The sequence below is a fragment of the Zosterops lateralis genome, assembly GCF_965231275.1.
Source record: "Zosterops lateralis genome assembly, chromosome: 6".
In the NCBI taxonomy this organism is placed as follows: Eukaryota; Metazoa; Chordata; class Aves; order Passeriformes; family Zosteropidae; genus Zosterops; species Zosterops lateralis.
In genome coordinates this window covers 32,045,602-32,066,332 of record NC_139761.1, presented here as the reverse complement: position 1 = coordinate 32,066,332, position 20,731 = coordinate 32,045,602, and the positions used below count along the sequence as shown (strand labels likewise).

At 37.4% G+C, this 20,731-nt stretch overlaps 1 protein-coding gene across 1 annotated transcript; it reads left to right on the top strand.

Moving 5' to 3' along the window:
* Positions 1-268: 268 nt before the first annotated feature.
* Positions 269-19,797, top strand: KATNBL1 (katanin regulatory subunit B1 like 1). The gene is made up of 10 exons (XM_083864369.1): positions 269-366; positions 8,655-8,782; positions 9,539-9,579; positions 9,950-10,229; positions 11,641-11,759; positions 11,947-11,997; positions 12,083-12,172; positions 12,722-12,811; positions 13,192-13,285; positions 14,690-19,797. The coding sequence occupies exons 2-10, from the start codon at positions 8,669-8,671 to the stop codon at positions 14,720-14,722; spliced, it is 912 nt and encodes a 303-aa protein (XP_083720495.1). The 5' UTR covers positions 269-366; positions 8,655-8,668; the 3' UTR covers positions 14,723-19,797.
* Positions 19,798-20,731: the final 934 nt, after the last annotated feature.

Below are 20,731 nucleotides of genomic sequence, written 5' to 3'. Positions count from 1 at the left end.
TGGTCCCTGGCGGCCGGCAGGCGGGCGGGGGCAGAGCGCGGGCCCCGAGCTCCATGACCAGGGATCACCCGGCACCCCCGGGCTCCCTCCCGGCTGTGGCTCCGCCCCCGAGGCCGCGCGGGCGCGCAGTGACGCAGGCGGCGCGCGACGGGGCGGGGCGGGGCGTGGCGCGGCGCGAGGCCGCGGCCGCCAGAGGGCGTCGCCATGCCGCGAGGCGCGCGCGGCGGGGCGTGGCGCGGCGCGCGCGGCCCGGCGTGCACCGCGGCGGCGTTTGAATGGCGCAGGCTCCGGGCGCCGGGCCCCGGCAATAGCGCTGCCCCGCCGCTCCGCCCGCCCGGCCGGCCCGGCCCCGAACATGAGCAGCGGGTGAGTGCCGCGGGGGGCGTCCCGGGCCGCCGCCGGGAGTAGCGCAGCGGGGCCGCGCTCTGCCCCGCCGGGACCGGGCGCGCCGGGCGTGGGGGCCGCGGGCAGCGCGGGGGTGCGAATCGCTCGGTCCCGCTCCCCGGCGGCCTCGCCCGGCGCCCCGGCACAGCTGTGCGCGGTGCCCGCCGCCTCCGGAGAGCGGGTTCTGCCGCTTCGGTCCCTTTCTGAAATGGTGCCAGCAGCCTCAGCTCGAAGCAAGCGTGTGCAGTGGCGGATACGTGCCAGGAGAGCAGGGAAGGCTTTGGTGCTGCCGAAAGGGAGGAGAACAAGCTGGGTGTGAGGCCTGCTCTGCTGACGGATTTAATTTCTTGGGTGTGACAGATTCCAGGGGGAAAGAAGGGGGGGGTGGAGAACCTTAAGTGCTTGAGGAACAGATCCTGCGTTAATTACTTTGTTCAGTATCCGTCAGATTATTTTTTCGATGTTGTGCTGGATGATTTGGCATGCAAATTTAAAATAAAGACATTTTGAATACGGAGATCTTTTAAGGAAAGAGATTAGGTGGTGATCTTGGAACATCATTTTTTGCTTTTCCTGTCGTCTTGTTTTTTTCTTCTTACCATTCGTTGGCTGTAATCAGGGAAAGAATTAAAAATCTGTAGTTACCCATGTTTAATAGAATAAAAGCATGAGAGAAGGCAGATTTGTGCCTCTTTGGCCTTGCTGATTGGAAAAGAACATGTTCTTGTCTTAAGATGCCACTTTAATTTCTTATTAACAGTCCAGGTAGTTTTGATTTAAATTTCTCTAATGTTATTTCATTGAACTCAAATTACCATTGATTTGAATTCCTAAACTTTAAAACTCAGGATTTCATTATAATATATTAAAAATAATATTGTTAAGGCGTTTTGTATGTGTATATTAAAAAGCATATTTCAGTATGCTGATGTGCATGTATTCTTGTAGCCGTGTGTATATATATATTCACTTGGCCACTTTCAAAACTTCTCTTTTAAATTTGTTTTATATTTCATAACATTGTTATATATAGCGATTCTAAGTGATATATATTTTATCTCATAACAATTTAAATCAACTATTTAAAAAAATAACTCTGTGTTGGTGCTAGGGTAAGAAGCTTGAGTATAAACTAAGAAAGTTTTTTTAAATACTATAAACGGACTACAGTCAATAATAGAAGTGTATTTGAGGTTATCGTAAAAAGCCACGTGCAAGTTGTGTGACGTGTAATCACAGGCTGTTCAGCCAGGTGGGCATGTAGTGAGTGCTTCCCTAGCTTCCACAGAGTTTGGAGCTTGAGGGGTTTGTCAGTATGTCTGTCTCTGGGTTTGAATTCAAAATTCTTGTGCTGTTTTTTTCAACTCTTTGGGTTGAGCAATAAATGGTAAAATAAATTTCTGCATTTAACTTCGTAGGTAGTTTGTTAAAGAATTGTATAAAACATTAATGTTTAAGTGTTGTGGAAATTTATTTATTTTATAACACCTCTCAGTTACAAAGCTTTTCCAAACTTATTGTCCTCAGAGTGTTTGTAAGTGAAAATCAACAGGTTGAAGTATCTTCATTAGTGAAAGATGAGTTCAGAAAGGACTTAACCACTGACAACTGCTATTACCTGATGACAGCTTAACATATCTGTAAATGGTACCTCCCAGTGCAGAAAACTGAGTTCTTGTTTGACCTTTTTTTGTAGAAAATGTACATACAGTTCAGTTATTAGACTCCTGGGCTATCTCCTCGAGGAGATGTAATGCACACCTGGGTTCATCCTCACTAAACTTGGATGAACTGTGACCTGTGGTCATTTTTGGAAGTTCATTATGACTGACAGTGGGCCACATGTGAATTCCATATGTAAGAGGAAAGTGAGCTTAAATCTTAGGTATAAGCTAATTTACCATAACTAGTTGTTCAAATAGTATTTTTATTTAGTGAAATTCCTATCATTTTTATCAATATAGAAAACTTTAAACTGGAACAAATGGTCTGACAGGTGTAGCACATTAAAACCCTGTGTTCTGCTGGCATATAACACTCTTTATAATGTTGCAGAAAAATTTTGCATTTTCACACGCCTTAGAATCTTGAACTCCACTTCCTTTTTTTAAGAAAATTCAATATTTAACAGCTGGTGAACTGTCAGTATATCAATGACTAAAAAAGGAATTTGAAAAAAACCAAACTGTTTCATATGCAAAGGATGTGGAGGCCTTCTAAAGCAGACAGATGGATTTTGTAACATTTATCAGAGCTAAAATGAAAGGAAGTTATGCCAAGCTTACAAAATCACTTCTACATCATAAGATAGTACTAGTTTATTTTTGTAAGCAAATTACCCTTTTGGATGTAAATTTGAAATAACCATTCTTGGAAGTTTCGTGTGACCATTGTAGATCTGATAATGGACAGTGAAATGAGCTGACCATTCCTGCTTTCCTGCTGCATACCTACTTGGAATGCTTTCAAAGCATGTGCTCTCCTCCTTGGGAATAACGATTAATTAGCTCTTTCATCTGAATTTATTATTGTCATCCTTGAACTTGCAGTTGGGTTGCTGTGGGGTGGAGGAGAATCACAGGAACATTTGCCATGGCTGGTGCACATGGGATGCTGCAGAAAAGAGTAGCTATTTAGGATTTGGACAAGGAATAGGATGGAAGAATGTGTTTTTTAAAAGGTATTGCTGATGGCTTAAGATATCTAAGTATTTTACATTTTCCTTGCTGCCATGCAAAGTAGTCCCACCTGTGTTCTGTAAGAAAACAATATTATGTTAATATGCATGTAGATTACATAACACATCAAGAAGAGTTTGTCCCTCTCTGGGGGCCATGCCCAGAACTTAGGACATGGGAGGGAGTGGCAGAGTTGTTAATACTTGTCTTTGGTAGATATGCACTTGAAAGCATGTTAGTGCTGACTTTCTTTGCCTAGTTCTGGTGTGACCTAAAGAGTTTTATTGCATCTGGGAGAGATCAGAGAGAGAAAATATCAGTAGAACCTTTAAGAAAACTTAGCACAGGTGGTGTCTGTTGACTGTGGGGACAAACCAGCTGCTTCTCAGGAGACATGGCTGCTATTTAGTCCTTCTGCTTACTGAAGATTGAAGAGAATAAAAGTGGGGGAAGGGAAGATTGTCTGCTGTGAGAAATCACCCACAGTATGAGGGAAATTGGTGGAATTTGATTCTGTCTTCCTACTGAAATCATACATCTCTGTTCAGATTTGCAGTCTACTTTGTTCAGTTGTATAACAGTTTAGGAGTGTTTGATAGACCAAGGCAGAGCTGAAGGGACATGCATTCTATCCTTCGTTTAATTTTTAAAGCTCTGTAAAGTGGGGGAAATGAATTGGCCTCAATGAGATTGTGTAGCAGATTGTCCTGATCAATTACAACTAGCTGTGCTCATGACAAGGGAAAAGTCAGAAATTAGAGACATGAAGGTATAGGTTGTTTGACTTTGTATAAATTAGTATCTAATGCCAGTTTAAGAACCCTCTGTATATATCCCAAAATTACATGGGCTGTAGTGTCTCATTAGCTATCCCTATATGATATTCAACTGCAAATAGGAGATCAAGATTGTGATGAGCCATGTAAAGTGCCTTTCATCCTGTAGCATTCATCTTTTTAATTGCTGGCCAGACAGCATTTTCCTAGGTGTTACTAAGCCTTTCAAAGCTGGCTTCTTAAGATATTGACTAAGTTTATTATAGCACTGTTAGGTTTGTATATACCAGATTCTTCTGCTTGTGTTCTGCTCTGTCTGAACTATGTGGGTTGGGTATCTGAATTTAATAATTTTATCTGAATTTAGTCTATTTTTCTAATGTATTTGCACAGTCTGTTCTAGAACACATATAAAACATCTGGGTCCACAACATCCTGTGGCAAGTTCAGGTTGATTATAATTTGCACACAGCTTACCCTTGTTAGTTTTGATCTGACTTTCAGCTATTGTCTGTTGACCCTTTATTTTCATATTGGGCAAGAGAGGGCACAATCTCTATGCATCTTCTCCAAGCCATTCATTTTGTAGGCCTTTGTGTTACTTTCCCTGTTGGCTATAAGTAGCCTTTTCTCCAGACTGAAGAGGCTAATCTAATCCAGTTGTTCCTTATATGAACAGTATTCCATGTGTTTTTAACTTGCCTTTGTCTGAGCTGTTTTTTACTTTACTGAGAAGTTTTTTTGACTTTTTAGGGTTGGTTTGGTGTTTTCAAGAAAGTTAACTAATGCTGCTCTCAGTATTTGAAATACAGGCTCTGATTAGTTCTGTACACTGTCACAATAGTGTTCTCGGGTTTTTTCTATTTATTGATCCATATGGAGCATTAAACACTCAAGTGATCTAAAGTAAACTGTCGTGTATCCGGGTATTGTTGTGGATGGCAGTTACTATCTCAGAGACTGTGATTCCAACAGGGACCCATAATTTTCTCCTACCTGCAGATACATAGGCTTTGCTTTATATTGATCTGTAAGCGTTGCTTCTCTTATTGTACATCACCATCCTTCTCCAGTTCTTCAGTTAGGCCTTAGGTTCACTGGTATGACTTTGTATTGTCAACAGTCTTCATCCCCTTTTGTGAAGTAATTAATGAATATATTATGAGCATAAACCAAGTGCAGGTTTTCCCCAGTGATCTGGATGTGATTTTCTGCAGTGTGGAAACCATTTAGACAGTTTATGGCTGTTCCCTGAGATACCTGTACATGCAAAAGCTTTCCCTTTTTTCACTTAGTTGCTTAGTTTCCTCAAGATTTAAGTGAGGGACTTGGAAACTCAAACAGTCTATCATTTAGTTGCCCTTTATCCATGTTGTACTACTGTTGCCCTAAGTTTCTTGCTTTTGCGTGTTTGAATCTCTGCAGTGGAGATTCTCACACAGCTTCATGTAAACTATGTATATATTTAGAACTTATCTATTTTGTTTACATATTTCTTCTCTGGGAGGAGAAATATAATTGGTGGTGATGTTCACTAACGAAGTCAAAGAGGTGGCAACCTGTGTAGCCAATCTTTTGCCTTCTGATCAAAGTGTATATAAGATAGAATCAGAAAATTAAAATAGAGCTTTCCTGCCTGATCTTCTGCTGCCTGCCTTGTCTTTTCTGTGTCCAAAATAGCAACGTACTACCATTCTCTTAATAAATTCCATTAACTTTGCAGAGCAGAACTTCATAGAATAATTTGGGTTAGAACAGACCTTAAAGATCTTTTAGTTCCAATTTCCCTGCCATGGGAAGGAAGGGACACCTTCCACTAGACCAGATTGCTCAAAGCCCCATCTTAGCCTTGAGCACTTCTGAAGACAAGACATTAACCACTTTTCTAGGAAATGCATTCCAGTGCCTTACCACCCTCTCAGTAAAGAATTTTATCCTAATATCCAATGTAAACCTACCCTCTTTCAGTCTGAAGCTATTACCCTTTGGTCTATTACAAATGTCCTGGTAAAAAGTCCCTCTCCAGCTCTCTTGTAGCCCCGTCAGGTACTGGAAGGCCACAGTGAGGTCACCCTGGAGCTTTCTCTTTTCCAGGCTGTGTTGCCTTAGTGACAGCCAGGCTGAATCTCTCCCATTATATTATTTGTTTGTGTCCACTAAGTCTGTTCTTCATTACATTGTGTACTAATTAGCACAGCAGAGATGTCAGTCTGGATCTTCCTTGAGGCACTCTTTAAATATTGACTGTTTTCTTTAGGTACTTTGGCAGCTCCAAGGGAGAGATTCTGCACCTTGGCTAAAAGCAGAGCTGTTTCATTTCTGCTCAAATGTTCACTGCTACTTCTGCTTATTCTGAGACCCTCAACAGATTAATTTATGGAAACCTCTCTAATCCGTTGGGCAGAAGAATTTTACTTTGCTTCATCAGACATTTCTTGATATCCAATCATCTTTTGACCTTTTGAATTTCTTTTACCAGTCTTTAAGGAAAGAATTCATTGTTTTGTTTTTGTTCCATTGTTCTGTTTCAACTGGGAGGCTGGGGAACAATATATTCTTATGTCAGATTTCTCAGAGTGTAAAATTCTCTAAACTTTTCTCCTGGACACATGCTACCTTTCGTAAGGAACTTCCTTCCATCCAGAGTCCTCTCTCTTCAGTTCAGGTAGCTCCAGTACTTTGAGATGTTAGATGCTTTTTAGAGCCCAGTATTAAAAACTGATATGCTAATTGAATTTCCTTGGTAAGACATTTCTTTATAGCCTTCTAATATTTTACACTTCTTTTAAGGAAAAAATATTCTGGTTATACAGTGCTGTCATTTATTTTGGTGATCATATTCTTCTGTACTGCTTTAGTGTGAAAGATGAGGGTAGATTGAGATAATTTATTAAACAAGGAAAAATAAGGAACAGTCACTGTTAGGTATGAAGAATTGTAAGCTGATAGTGTGTTATCGAAGTAATCACAAAAATTATTCTCCAGCAACAGAGATTAAGGATTTGTTTAGCATCTGATTAGGTGACTGTGGGTTTTAACTCTGGTGGTTGGAGGTTGTCCCCCCTAATATTTTAGTTTATTGCTTTCCCCTCAGTATTACTGTCAAACAGTGGATAGAAAAAAAAATATCAAGAAGTTTTCCAAGTCCTCTTCATCACTGACCTGAATAGAAGGATAGATTTGTTTGGATTTTAGGATTGTTGAGTTTTTCTTCAAAAGTCCAGTTGTTCAGCATATGCCTTTGTGTTGTGCTCCAAGTTCAAATTTTAGTATACAGCCCATTTTGAGTCCAAATAATGGTTTTAACCAGTCTGATAAGCAGAGGAAGAGGTGTTTGTTTTTGTGAGGTTTTATTTAAACTTCAGGGAAATGTTTATTTACAAGCCTGTGTGGAAGAACTAGGAAGTGTGGAGAGCTAACAAAAGGATAACTCCTCATCACTGTCTCATAGTGTGAAAAAATTAAGTTAATGAACCAGTCTTAAGCCAGACTTACATCTGGAAAAACACTGTCCACCAGCTGTTAAAGATACTACCCAAAGTAATGCTGCCATTTGCAGTTCTTGCTGTAGTTGGAGGGCTCCATGTTCCCATCTTACAGGATAAGGGATTTTGTCAGTAAATACTTGGTTTTTTGAGAGGGAGATCTCAAGTGAAGTTCTTTAGTACTAATCAGATTCTGAAGAATACCAGAACATTTGAAGAATTTTTTTTTTCTTCTACTGCACCCTACAACATGGATTTTAGTGTGCCCAAATACAACATCTGTCTTGTTTTGGGCCTGCCACCTGCTTGCTTTATTTGATGGCCTTTAGCTGCTGCATAGATCTTCATGGCTAATAAGCTATTTCCTGTCTGGCTTATTCAGTGCTCAGTGTCTTAGTCTTTTAAATGCTGAAGTTCTTAATGTGGAGTAAATCTGCTACATAGAGTAAGAGGGATAGGGCTGCAGCTAAAGGTGGAGGGGAGAGATTGAAGCACTCACGTTAAGACCAGTTTCACCTTTTAGGGGAAAAGCCAGTAATGCTGGAGCAAGCAGTTCTTTTGACAGTAGCATAGGATGTCTTGGTAAAACACTTCAAGAGCAGTACCTCTGTGATGACATAGTAGTTGAACCTAGCCTCAGGCAGTAGATCTTTTGATCAGTTACAAAAGATGCAAAATAATATGGTGTTGATTATTATAGAAATACTTGCATACTTCAAGACAAAGGACTTTAGACATAAAATAAAGTTGTGGGTTTTAGTATAACAAATAGCTGAAGTACTGCTTTGACGAAAAGGGGGGGATGTACATTTGCCAATAAATTAAGGGGAAGATATTTCATTTCTTTTTTTCTTTTCAACCTTTGTTATTTTGATGAAGTTCGCTTTCTTCCTGAAAAACAATCAGTTATTTTAGCTGCCTTTTGCACTTGGAAACAGGTGTGAAACCAATAATTTTTCTCTAGGCAGCAGATGAAATTCATAGTGTGAAGAAAGAGTCTTATAAATTGCCCAATTCTTTACTTGAATTCTTGTTTGTATGGGACCCTCAGTACAGATATAGAAACTGGTTTAAAAACAGAATCTTTGCCTCTGTTTCTTGGGGTGATTTGGTTTTGTTCCCTCTTTTTTGAAAGTAAATAGGGATTTTGAAATTCTCAACATGTTACTAATAAGGCCTCCAGCTAACATTCACTAAAGGATGATGTCTTGGGTTATATATAGTGTGGAAGATCTTGCAAATAGTTGAATTCTAGTGTTGCTAGCTGCATTTGAAGAAAGCTGATGGAATGATTTAGAAAATACAACTAAATGTGTTTCCCTTGAGAACAGGGATTTGAGAGATTATGGCATCTGAAGCTCACAATGTTAAAAAACAGAAAGTATTGCATATTGAAGGTCATCCCATTGATCTCCCCAGAAAAAGAATCTCTTCTTCCACTAAAAAGATCATGAAGGAGGTAAGCTGTTTGTGTTGTTTATTGCGTTTTTTTATGTCCTCTGAGAAAAGTGAAGATTTAAACAAGTTCATAGTTCTGAGCAGTCTAAATCTAGAAGCCCAGCACTACTAAGCATTTGATGTTTAGATGTGCAATAGAACTTTAAGTTGAATAGCTTAATAGTTGAAAATTGTGTTGTAATAGATACAGACAGCACAGATCAGTGCATCATATCGTCCATAGGAGCAGTAGGTACTGATGCAGTCTTACTCATGCCTGCTTTTCTGCAATCTAGCCAGAAATGTTTCAATCTAGGAATTATGTCATGAAATAGTTCTTTCTTGCCAAGAGAGCTACATGTCACAAGTGAGAGGCAGAGTAGGTGAAACCCTTTCATTGAAATGTATCTGTTGTATAATCATACAGCTTCATCTACCACATTGGTAATGTGTAGATTTTCATTAGATTCTTGCTACTCAAAAGTAGTTTTTGTAACCTCATACCTGTGTTACTGGCTGAAGAGTACGTGGAGTACAGAGAAAGCACAAGGGAGGAAAACTTACTGTAAGACCTCTTCAAAAAGTGGTGAAGATGTCTGTTTATTGAAATTTTGTATTAATACTAATATTTTGTGACTAGTGTTAACAAAAAAAGATCATAACATTGTCTTGCTGATGTACACAATGTAAGTGTTATGATTAAGGCTAAGTATGGACAGGAGTGTTTTGGCCTGTTTAGTAATACAGATTTTTTTTCCTCTTACTTCCTTTCTTCCAGGGTAAGAAATCTCCAAAACAGCTGGCTTCATACACAAACAGGTAGGAGGGCTGTGCTGTGTGATTCCTGAGTTTAAAGTGTGACAGAAGCAGGGAGGAAGATGCAGTTGAAATTTATTTCAACACCAAAGCAAACACAAATGGATGATATGTCTTGATTTTAATGACAGTTCTTGGTTCTTGTATTTCCTTCCATAATAATGAGTCTCTGCATTAATAAAAACAGGGAAGAATATTGGTGGCATGACTTCTGATAACCCAAGTGTCACTAAGATATGTATTTGGGGAAAAAAATTTAAATAACCTGAATTCTGACTACTGAATTCATAATTTTATGTATATATATAAACATACTAATGCAATTGATTTGATTTTGATCAACCTTCACTAAACTAGTGCTTTATTATTGCAGAGTAACGGTTGGAAAAACAGTGACCAGTCCCCTCTCTCTTTTCAAAGTGGTGTATTGTAAAAGGAAAGTTCATTGTTATACTCCAAAGCCTTGTTACAGGAAGAAACTGTGCCCTAAATCTAGGGGCCGTGACATGGCAAATAAAGAAAATGAACTGGCTTGTGCAGGGAATCTGCCAGCAAAACTTCAAAACAGTCGTACACACTTGCTGAATTCTAGTGACTCTGGCTCATCTCAAACAGAAGGCCCCTCATCCAAATACAGCGCTTTTTTTTCAGAGGTGGGTAGAGTTTGAAGAAACTTTAGTTTAAAAAAGAAGTGTTCCTAGTAATTAGCTGTGAAAGTTTTTTTTCTTCAGATTAATTTCCTTTAATTCTGCAAATATCAGGTCTTGGGATGTACAGTCTGTCAGTTTATGGTGATACAGTTGTCAGCAGTAATAGTCCTGCCACTTTTCTTCGTATTTGTGTCTGGTCAGAAGCTCAGATCTGCCAGACTTGACTGGGTTAAAATTGTACCAGCACCAAAGGAGAATGTTGTTTTGGCCTGCTTAGGTTTTGTGAACTGCCAGGACACATGTGCATATGTGTGTTTATAGAAGTGTGAAAATGTTAGTGTATCAATGAAAATAAACTGGTGAGGTAGATAAGGACAGTTTTCAATAGCAGTATCAACTTTGTGCAAAACTCACTTAAGTGTTTGTATGAGCTTTATTTCTTGTTAGGATTGGTTGATGAGACCTAGTGGATGCTTGCAAGGCTTCTGAAACTGGCTAAGAGGTCAGATATTTAAGTGAAATGGATTTTGTGACAGTGAAGGCCATTTAAGTCCCTTAATGTTGAACTTTGCATTTCTGTCGCAATAGATTTGTGTTACTCATCAAGGCTTGCATGTGTTTAAGGTGAGCCATGGCAGGGAAGGTAAGATCAGAGACCATCACCATGCTGTCTTGTCACAGTGCTATAAATGTGGGCTGCCATGAGGAGAGATCCCTGAGAGGCCAGTGGGCTGAAGGTGCAAGTCTGCAGCACTTCTGCGCTGTTTAATTTGATAGTTTCAAGAAAAGAGCAGAATAGTTACAATAAAGTGGTTGCAGAAAGATGGATAAGGAGATGAAGACAGGGGAAGATTGCTTTTCTGAGAAGCTAAGGACCAGATCACTGGCCTCTGGCCACAAATGACTGTTTAACTGGTTTGAGAGATGTGTGTGGCTCTGCAGTGTTAGTTCCAATCCAAGGTCTAATTAATTAAAATGCCTGAACTTCATTCAGAGAACAAGCTTTTTCAGATATTAAGCTTTTCTGTCTGAGTTCAGAATAATAATGTAACTACTTGTACCTAAATTGTGTCAAAATTAATAATCCTCTAAGTAAAAAGTTCTCAGCATTGTTAAGAATTATAGGTTGATGCTCATGAGTGCTCATTTTAGTTATTACATACCTATCTTAGGTGGTAAAAAGATACAAACCTTATTCTTGCAGCTTTCAAGGAAAGTAGGTCTAATAATTTTGTGCCCCCTTCTAAGGGAAATTTACAGGTTTGTCTGTTCATAAATAAATTTCTAAAACAGACTCATCAACTGAAAATTGGTAGAAAAGTGTATTATATACCAGATTATATTAGAGTAGCTTATTGTTTTATTGCTTGCTACTTAACTTGTGGCAACTTTTTATATTTTTAAAAACATGCAGGTTTCTCAGGACCATGAAACTATGGCTCAAGTTCTTTTCAGCAGGAATCTGAGATTGAACGTGGCTTTAACCTTTTGGAGAAGGAGAAGTATAAGTGAACTGGTAGCCTACTTAGTGAGGTAAAATAAGTCTCTTGTTTTATATCCTTAAAATCATAGCACTCTTAAATATGCCACAGCGATTTTAGCAGTTCTGTAAATGTTGTGACTTAGTTACACTTTTTAATTTATAGTGGAAGCATATACTTCTACTACTAGTAGGAGGATCTACTAGTAACACTTCTGATTTTATTCTTAATGTTTCTAGGATACAGGATCTTGGAGTAGTAGTAGACTGCCTTCCTGTGCTTACAAACAGGTACAAATAGAAAAAAGTGGGGGATTAGAATCTGCTTATAACCACACTCAAATTCAAGCACTTCTGAAACATCTTGTTTTTTAAGTTTACAGGAAGAAAAACCATATGTTTCAGTTGGCTGCTGTGTAGATCTTTTGCCTTTAGTGAAATCTCTGCTTAAAAGCAAATATGAAGAGTAAGTATCAGCTTGGGATGTTTTTAAAATATTATAACTTCTTGGCTACGCAGAGCCCTAGAAATCAATGGTTTTTATCCTCTGACTCTTGTTCTCTTTGCACTTCTCCCAACTCTGCTTTGCTCAAGAAATGAGAAAGTTCTGGAATGGAAGCTTTCCTCTGAACCTTTATCCTTTAACAAAACAGCGGTGGAGAAGTTCTTTTCTGCAATGTTAGGGACTTCTGGGAGAGGAATGGCTTTGCTCTTATGCAGATTTATTTATCCTAAGCAGTAAAAAAGAATAACATTGAGGTTTCCATATGCCTTTAGCATGAAATCAAGGCAGAGTTTTCTTCTGCTTTTTCAACAAGGACTTTGGTTTGCCAGTTAGAAATTGAAGTTGTAAGCAAGTATTTAAACCTACCAATTTGTCTAGATTTTCCTTCTTCCAGAATAGAAAATGTGTTGCTTTCTAAATTGCTTACAAATTTATCTCAACGCTTTATCTGGCCCGTAGATAATGTACAGGGAGGAGGAAATGCATAACGTGTAAAATGTGTTGTTACAGGTATGTGATAGTTGGTTTAAACTGGCTTCAGGCTGTGATTAAAAGATGGTGGTCAGAACTATCTGCACATACAGAAAAGGCAGAAGATGGGTGAGTATAGTATTGGGAAATATTTAAATGTATTTCTGTAGCCTGTTTCATCTGAATCTGTTTTAATTTTGATCAGCAGGAGCACAGCTTGCTTACAAAAGGCAAAATTATAATTTTAAAGTTAAAGCTTAAAAGTACTTTAAGGATAGTCAAGTTACTAGCTTTTTCTTTTTTTTTTTTTTTTTGCTACTTTTTTAATACATGTAGGACACAGTCATATCAGGGATTATACAAATGCTGTAGAAGTTGAATCAAAAATTTTCAGACCTTGTGGCAATATCTATAGGCTAAGTCTGTATGCAGTATTAATAATTCATTTTAGTAAAAGAGACTACTGAAATGTACTACCTGTGTTATAAAGTGATGTTTATTTCTTTCAGAAACATTCATATTTTAAAACAACAGCTAAGTGTTTTGTGGGAACAGGAAAATCATCTTACTCTGGTTCCAGGATATACTGGTAATATAGCTAAGGTAATCCAGTTCTGGTTGTGTTCAGTAATTAACATGGTTGTATCACTTACAGTATTCATGTTGTTTTACTTACTCTAAACTGTGGTTGGAGAGAAACACTTCTACTTTAGTTTCTGCTAATGCTCATGTGTTTTGCATGGTTTTTACAGAAATCTGGAGTTGATTCCCTATGATAGTTGTGTGATTTGGAATGATAATAGTTTTTATCCTTTTTTTCTTACTTTACAGAGGAAGCATCTCCTTAATAACAAATTAGCAAATAGTAATGAGAATTTATTTCACAATTGATGTGAAAAAGAGCTTAGTTGAGTAGGTAGACTGTGGAAGGGGCAGATGTTTTCTATTAGGTCTGTTGTACCCATTGTTTTAAGTGTAATGCAGAATGGAGAATCTTAGCCCAGGAATGTCATTGGCATTTGCACATCAGGTGACTGGGGCAAGTGACAACATACTAAATTCTAAAGCTTATTGCTGACCTAATGCTTAGAAAATGATGAGTTTGTGGAGAGCAGAGGAGCCTATCTGAGACAAATCCCTGCTTGTATTTCTCAGTAGGTTGTGCTATCAGTAACACAGTGAAGGTGCTTGGTAGATGCATGTTTTGCTCTTTGTGCTCATCTCTATAAACATGGCTTTCTGAGTTGGGGCACCAAAAGTTACACTAGATAGAAACCTCTCCAGGTGGAGGGACCTGATGAAGGTAGACAGAAAGGAGTTAGAGCAGACACTTAGTTGTGTGTGGGATTTGAGTGAACTTGAAAAAAACTTATAATTTGCATCTTTTACTTGCACCTTAAGGAGTTTTGCTAAATGTATAATACTATGCCTACAGAATTGATCACTTTGATGTATCAAACAAGTAAATTATTTCCTTTTTTTTTGGGACTGCTATGCACCTGCAACTTCAATTTTGACGTCCCTACAGGGATAAGTGCAAACTTCTTCCAGAGTTGCAGTCAGTAGGGATGCAGAAGAACTGAGTTCTAGCTCCCAGTTTGGTAGAGCTTATGAAAGCATGTAATGTAGATTGCCTAGTTCTTTTGCTAGGTCAGAATAGCAGCTATAGGTAGTGTATAGTGTGAGGGAATATCATACACAATATATTTTAACTACATGATCAGATGATGATGATCTTTCCTGCTCATGCAGGGAGCAGAGGAATAACAGACCAAATTGATGGCTTTGAAAACTAATTCTACTCTTCTTGCAGGCTTTTTGGTACATTAAAAAATGTCATTGAAAGCATTAATTGAAAGTAATTGTGAAGATAACTTGTTCTGAAATTTGGGCAAATATAATTATTCTTGCGTTATGGTCCTGATTGGTTACTCTGCGTCAGACATAGAGTTGATGTTAGAGCTATAAGTAATATGACAAACGCTTTCTCCTTTTCTTTCCTTCTAGGATGTAAATGCTTATTTATTGCAGCTACACTGACATGATGGGGAAACAGTGTGTTTATTTGGTGAAACAATCCCCTAAAGTATCCCTGAAATATGTACTGAAAGCCTTTTGAGAAATACTGGCAGAAGAGAACTGAACTGTCAAGCTCTTTAATGAAACCACTAACAAAACTCTAACAATCTACTTCACATTGAAGTGGAAAAATGTCTAGTAGGAGCAACTTTTACTTCAGTGAGGTGAAAGTGCACTATGAAAACTGTATGCCTTTGCTGCATTTGGGATTCGCTCAGTTACTAGGTATTCCTTTAAATGCTACTGTATTTTCCATCATCGCATAAAAGAAGATGAATTATACTGTCATGAAGACAAGACAGCAGAACCAGTTAAAAGGAACCAACAAAAACAATCAGCATTAAGAGCTTTTAAATGTCTCTGTCACAAGAGAACTCCAAAATGCACAACTATCTTCCAATTACATTAAAAAATATAAAAAACTTTGGGATATTCAGTTACTTCTTTGTTTTAATCAAATTATTAAAGACAGTTTTTGTTTGCACTATTGAGAAACTATACAGCAAAGATGCCTTAATTACTAGTGTTTCAAAAAGCCAATGTGTTAAAATGCAAATAGCTATTATGTTCAGATTGTGATGAAAAACTACAAAAATCAGGGTTTCACATTGTGTAGTTAATGAAACATTGCACATATACAAAGATTCATGTATGAAAAATATTATAAATACCTGAAGTTAAGCTTGGATAAACAGTTATTGCGAATGTCAGCAGAATGGTGAATTTATGTCTAACAAGTGTTTTTATACTGTATGTGGGTTTCTAACACAGTAATCTTGTTCTGTATCATTCAAACTACATGCAAATAAGTAAATATATTAAATATATCTACTGTTTTTTCTTTTCAAGTTCAAAAAAACCAATTTCTAGAATAATCTCTTCCACAATACTTTTTATCATAGATATTTATGTCTCTTGTTGGAAATGTTTACAGCCAGGTGAGGCCATGTTGTTCAAATCACACCCTTTTTATACTACCTCCTTTAAGAAAGTGACAAAGAGCTTTTGCAAAATTGGTCAAGTTCTAACCTGATCAATGATGGCAAATTCATACCAACAACAGCATTGAGAATACAGCTATAAACTTCTGATGTCATATTGATATGCTGTTCTATTTTAATTTAAAAGCTATATCATAATAGCTCTGAGGGAGTCTTAATCTTAGGCTTGCTGTTGCCTTTTTTAATTTTGTGATTAGGAAGCTTACAAAGTGCCAGCTCTTCACTTAAAAATATACATGCACAGCATGTATGACCAAATAGACTACTTTCTTAAAAATAAGTACTTGCAAGGGTTGTTTTCATACCTAGCATTAAACATGTGCACTTTTATTGACATGCAGGAGAAAGGTCTTTTGATAGCCCCAAGTGGTTTTTGCTTTACAGATTAAATAAATGAATTTTAAACTCCTGTAGTGGTCAATAACTTCAGGCCTCCTGTTGCTTAGTTTTGTATTTAGTTAATGTATCACTGTTGCTGACTTCTGAAGGCCAACTAGAAATCTGTCATCAAAACTTGGTGCTTTTGGTTATTTGACTGTTCTGTAAACCACCAAAGTTTTGCATTTCCTAGGGCAGTCAGTTACAGTTTCTGGGACATCTAGAAACTTTGTGGGACAATCTGGAGACATGCACATAGCCAGTCTTTTTGCTAGAATTGTTATGTATCATTAGAGATATTTCATGCTCAAAAGGTTTTGAGATAGGACTTTTCAAATATTCTTACTATCAATTGAATTCTAAAGGAACTGTAATATGACAACATTCTTGTATTACTTTACTGTTCTGTTGAACGCTTAAATGAAAAAGTAACAAAGTCTCGTTTCATCATTTGGGTGGCAATTGTTGAAATTCTTAGACTATTCCTCAAGGAGAATACTGTTTATAGAAACTCAAATATTTTTTTCTTTTTTTTTTTTAATAGACAGAGTAACTCATGGCCATTTATTTCTGATAATGTAAGAAAGCATAGTTGTAATTAATAAAGGGATACTCTAGTACTTAAAAATCTAGCTTGAATGTAGATTTAGATACATGGGTTTGTAATGAATTCTGTATGTGGCCATAGAGTTACAAATCCTACGTGTGGACAGTGCTTTTGTTTTAAAGGCAAGGTAAGATTACTTGAGGATCATTGCTGAGGAATATCTTATAAAGTAATGCATTCTTTTTAACTGCCAGAAGTTGTATTTTGACAGGATCAATAATACAGTATTAAACAATGTCATTAGCATCTGTGCCTTATTTTAAATGAATTTTTTACTGTTTTCAGGCAGCTACTAGACTGTAAGAACAAGATTCAGGTGTCTGTATTAAATGATTTTTTTCCATCATGTTCTTAATTCATTTAAACTATTTGCGCTAATATTCAGGCTCAGCTTGTATTCTCTCTAGTTCACAAATGGCAAGGAATCAGTTTTACTGTTACAGAATGTACATGTTTAATACCTGGTCAAAGTTGGCATGAGTTAAATGTCTTAACAGCTGTGTAACTCCGCTAGATTCATATAGTTGTCTCAGTGAATCTAAGAATTAAGTTTATGAGCTATCCCATGCATAAATGCTAATCTTTGTGGCACTTTCCAAAAATGCTGTTCCTACGATGTGTCAGAAGATCCAGGCAGAATTAATCCTTTTCCTGTATGTTCTTGTGATGTAGAAGCACATATGTACTTGAGATGAAGGGTGACCTCCACAAAGCTGATCTTTCTGTTATACCACTTGATATGAAACTGATGTCTTTGAAAAACAGTATGTCTTTTGCCTCAGTGTTCCCCATAAGTACTTAAGGCTGTTTTGCTGAAGGGGTACTTTTAAGTGTGACCCAGGATTTGCCCATCTCCTAAACTGAAATTAAAGAATCCTACTGGCAAATGGTCTCTTTCTGCAGGGCTGGAAAAAAAAAAAAAAAAAAAAAAAAAAAAAAAAAAAAAAAAGTCCAATGTTTTGTAAATGTAAGTGGTCACATTGAGATATTGCTCATAGCTTGCTGAAGAGTGGAGGTGGAAATAGCTATGCCATTAATTAGCTGTGTATGAAGAAGTTAGCATGTCTTAATGATTATGTGTGTCTCTTTTGAAGGAGCTATGCCTGTTTCTCAGGAAAGAGTCCTCTACTCCTATATCAGGTACACAGGTACTGCAGTTCCACACTCCTTAATAGTGCTTGCAGATTGTTGCTGGTATTAAAGAAAAAAAACAGCATCAGCCCTTCAAGAGCTTACCCTTTGCAATGAAATATAAATAAAATTATTTTTCCCCTCCTGTTAGGTTGCTTTATCAGAGGCTGCAGTTTTAACACTTGAGGTGCAGGAGGGATGGGACAGTAGGAAAGGACAAAGTACGCATGCCCTATGCTGAGTGACATCAGCTCCACTACATTATAAATCAAGCTGTATTTTCATTTTCTGGCATCTGAAGGAAGCAAGTTTGGAGTTAAATGTCTTTATGCATTTTTTCATTGAAGAGATAAAGGTTTTGAAGATGGATGCTACAGTGTTAATTTGTGCTCTTTTTTTGTGGGTTTTTTCTCTTGAAAGAGTGGACATTCTTGTGTGTGGAAACTTGAAAGTATCTTATGTGAAGCTTACATTTTAGACTACCAAGTGGTTGCTTTTGCCAGTTCATCTTGCCAGATCTTCCAGTTCTACAGAAGACTGAATGTCTGTCTTAGTGTGGAGATTTGCAGCTATTTTTTGTGCCTAGTTTTTTGGTGCAAAATGAAACCAGTGGTTCATAGTCAACTTTTTCAGGATACAAAAACATGCAAATTATGGTACTGGTGTGAAGTTATTCCAGCTTTGCACAATGCAAATGCTAAAGTTTATGAAAGCAGTTGGTTCTTTTGAGAGGAACTTTATATTGAGCTGATGTTGCATGAGTGAAGGAAAAAAATGGAGCTGTTTTTAATAGCCTTGGTAAAAGCCAGACAGCGTAGTCTAATTTTTGCCTTCAGTCTACCATCCTACACACAGTAATCATTGCAGATAAAGATTCACAGAGAAAATAGACTGAGCTTGCTTGTGTTATTAGTGCTTATGTTACCCTTCTTAAAACAATCTATGTTTATTCCATGAGTTAAATAGCTTGTTTTATGTCTCGGAATGAGGCTAAATGCAACTATTTTTCTTCCCCTTTCCACATATATTCTTCAGCACTTATTGATGTTATTTATTGCTCATCTATTTTAAATATAGTGAATGTCTTGTTAGAAGTGAGGAGGGGAAGATGAGAATTCTAGACAAAACACAGGGCTAGTTAACATGATTGAATTTGAAGTAACTGAAAAATTTCCATCTTTAAAACTTTTCACGCAAATTTTGTTAATACCTATGAATTGAAGTGTGGACTCACAGCTCTAAGTTTGACTTTGAACTTGGTTGGAAAAAAATAAAGTGCTTTCATTCTAAATAACTGTAGCTGCAGTATTGTTTCTGTTCTTGTTTTTTGTATTGAGTACTAAGCTGGACTCAGATACTAACCTGCCATAAGGGAGGCAGGAGATATAGAATTGTCCCTTAAAGGGATAAAATGGAAATATCCACATAGTCTTCAACTATTGCAGACCTAGAATATTTCTGTTTCTGTACTGATGAGAGTTTTCTAGTGTATCTCTTTATGTAGTTTGTGGCTGCTGATCATTGCTGTGAAATAAGATCTGCTGTTTTCAGCTTGAATGTGATCTACAGTGGTTGTGATTCATACAGATCACTGCTTCAATTCAGGCAGTTGTTACTTTGAGTGCTGTAGTGTAGATGAGCAACTAAGTGTTGGGGTCTCAAACATCTTTCTTTGCTGTAACAGAACACGAGGACACCACATTTATCTTACCCATCTTTTATTCTTCCCTTATTTTTTCATTTAAGTGCTTAGAACCATTTGAATCCCCTTTGGTAACTGATAGATGCCAAAATGTGATAAAATGCTTTTACAAATATGCTTCTTACTTCTTTTAATACAGCTCTGTGAATAACAGTTTTCTGTGAATTTGGGAAGGTGGCTGTTTTCTGTATGTATAGGCTGGAAATAAACAGAACTAGTGGACTTCACTGATGCTGTAATCGTATTCTTGATACTTTCTTTTTTACATAAACACTATGCATATTGTGAAACAACCCAAATGAAATATCAAGATAAAGTTACATTCCAGAACTGCCTGCCTGCTCTTATAGGTGTAAGTGTTGAAATACATATGCATCTTAGTATACTTAAAGTGACCTGTAGACAGTTTAAAGTAGCTCTTGTAATTTATGATGTCTCTTTGTGAAATTGAATCAATTGAACTTCACTTTCAAAAAGTCCAAATTATGTTTGGATCTTGCAGTTGCCACTTCTACTAAGATATTCTATGGATTTAAAGACTTTGTGCAGTAAGTATTCCACCTTCAGAAAAAATAGCTGATCTCTTTGTCTTTTGTGATAACAGGCTTTCATTACATCTCTTCTGCATGAGATTAACTTCTTTTCTGCAAGAGTTAAATAATTTTTAGGAGCATTTCAGAGGAGGGTTGCCACATAAAGTTATGGTATGTTTGGTTCTAAATGGAGAAAGTGCACAAATCAGGCAGCTGCTAGGACAGTGCACATTTCATTACTATTGAATTGTCTCTTTTCGTGTGAATCAGCTGTCCTATGATCAATTTAGACTAGATAAAAGTGGAATGATGGCTTATTGGAGAGCTGAAGTCTTAAAAGCTCTTGTCTGTAAGAAACTAAAACTGCTCTTTCCATTCTGACGAAATTGCCACAATGAATGCAGAAAGGAGCTATTTGTTGTGTTTAGTTTGGAGAGCAGAAATCTCTTAATACTTTCTCTGTCTCCTAATAGTACTTTGTCTTGATGCTTAAAGGCATAAGCATTTATGTGTGTTTGCTTAAAATTTTAGTTATTAAAATAACAAGTTTGACTGAACAGGAAAACAAAAAACAACCTTGCTGCTTTACTTAATTTCTGGATGACTCTGCAACCTCAT

Coding starts and splice junctions, on each gene's coding strand:
- KATNBL1 (XM_083864369.1), top strand. CDS start 8,669: ATGGCATCTGAAGCTCACAATGTTAAAAAACAGAAAGTATTGCATATT. Junction 9,580..9,949: donor CTGGCTTCATACACAAACAG/GTAGGAGGGCTG, acceptor TTATTATTGCAG/AGTAACGGTTGGAAAAACAG. Junction 11,760..11,946: donor CTGGTAGCCTACTTAGTGAG/GTAAAATAAGTC, acceptor TAATGTTTCTAG/GATACAGGATCTTGGAGTAG.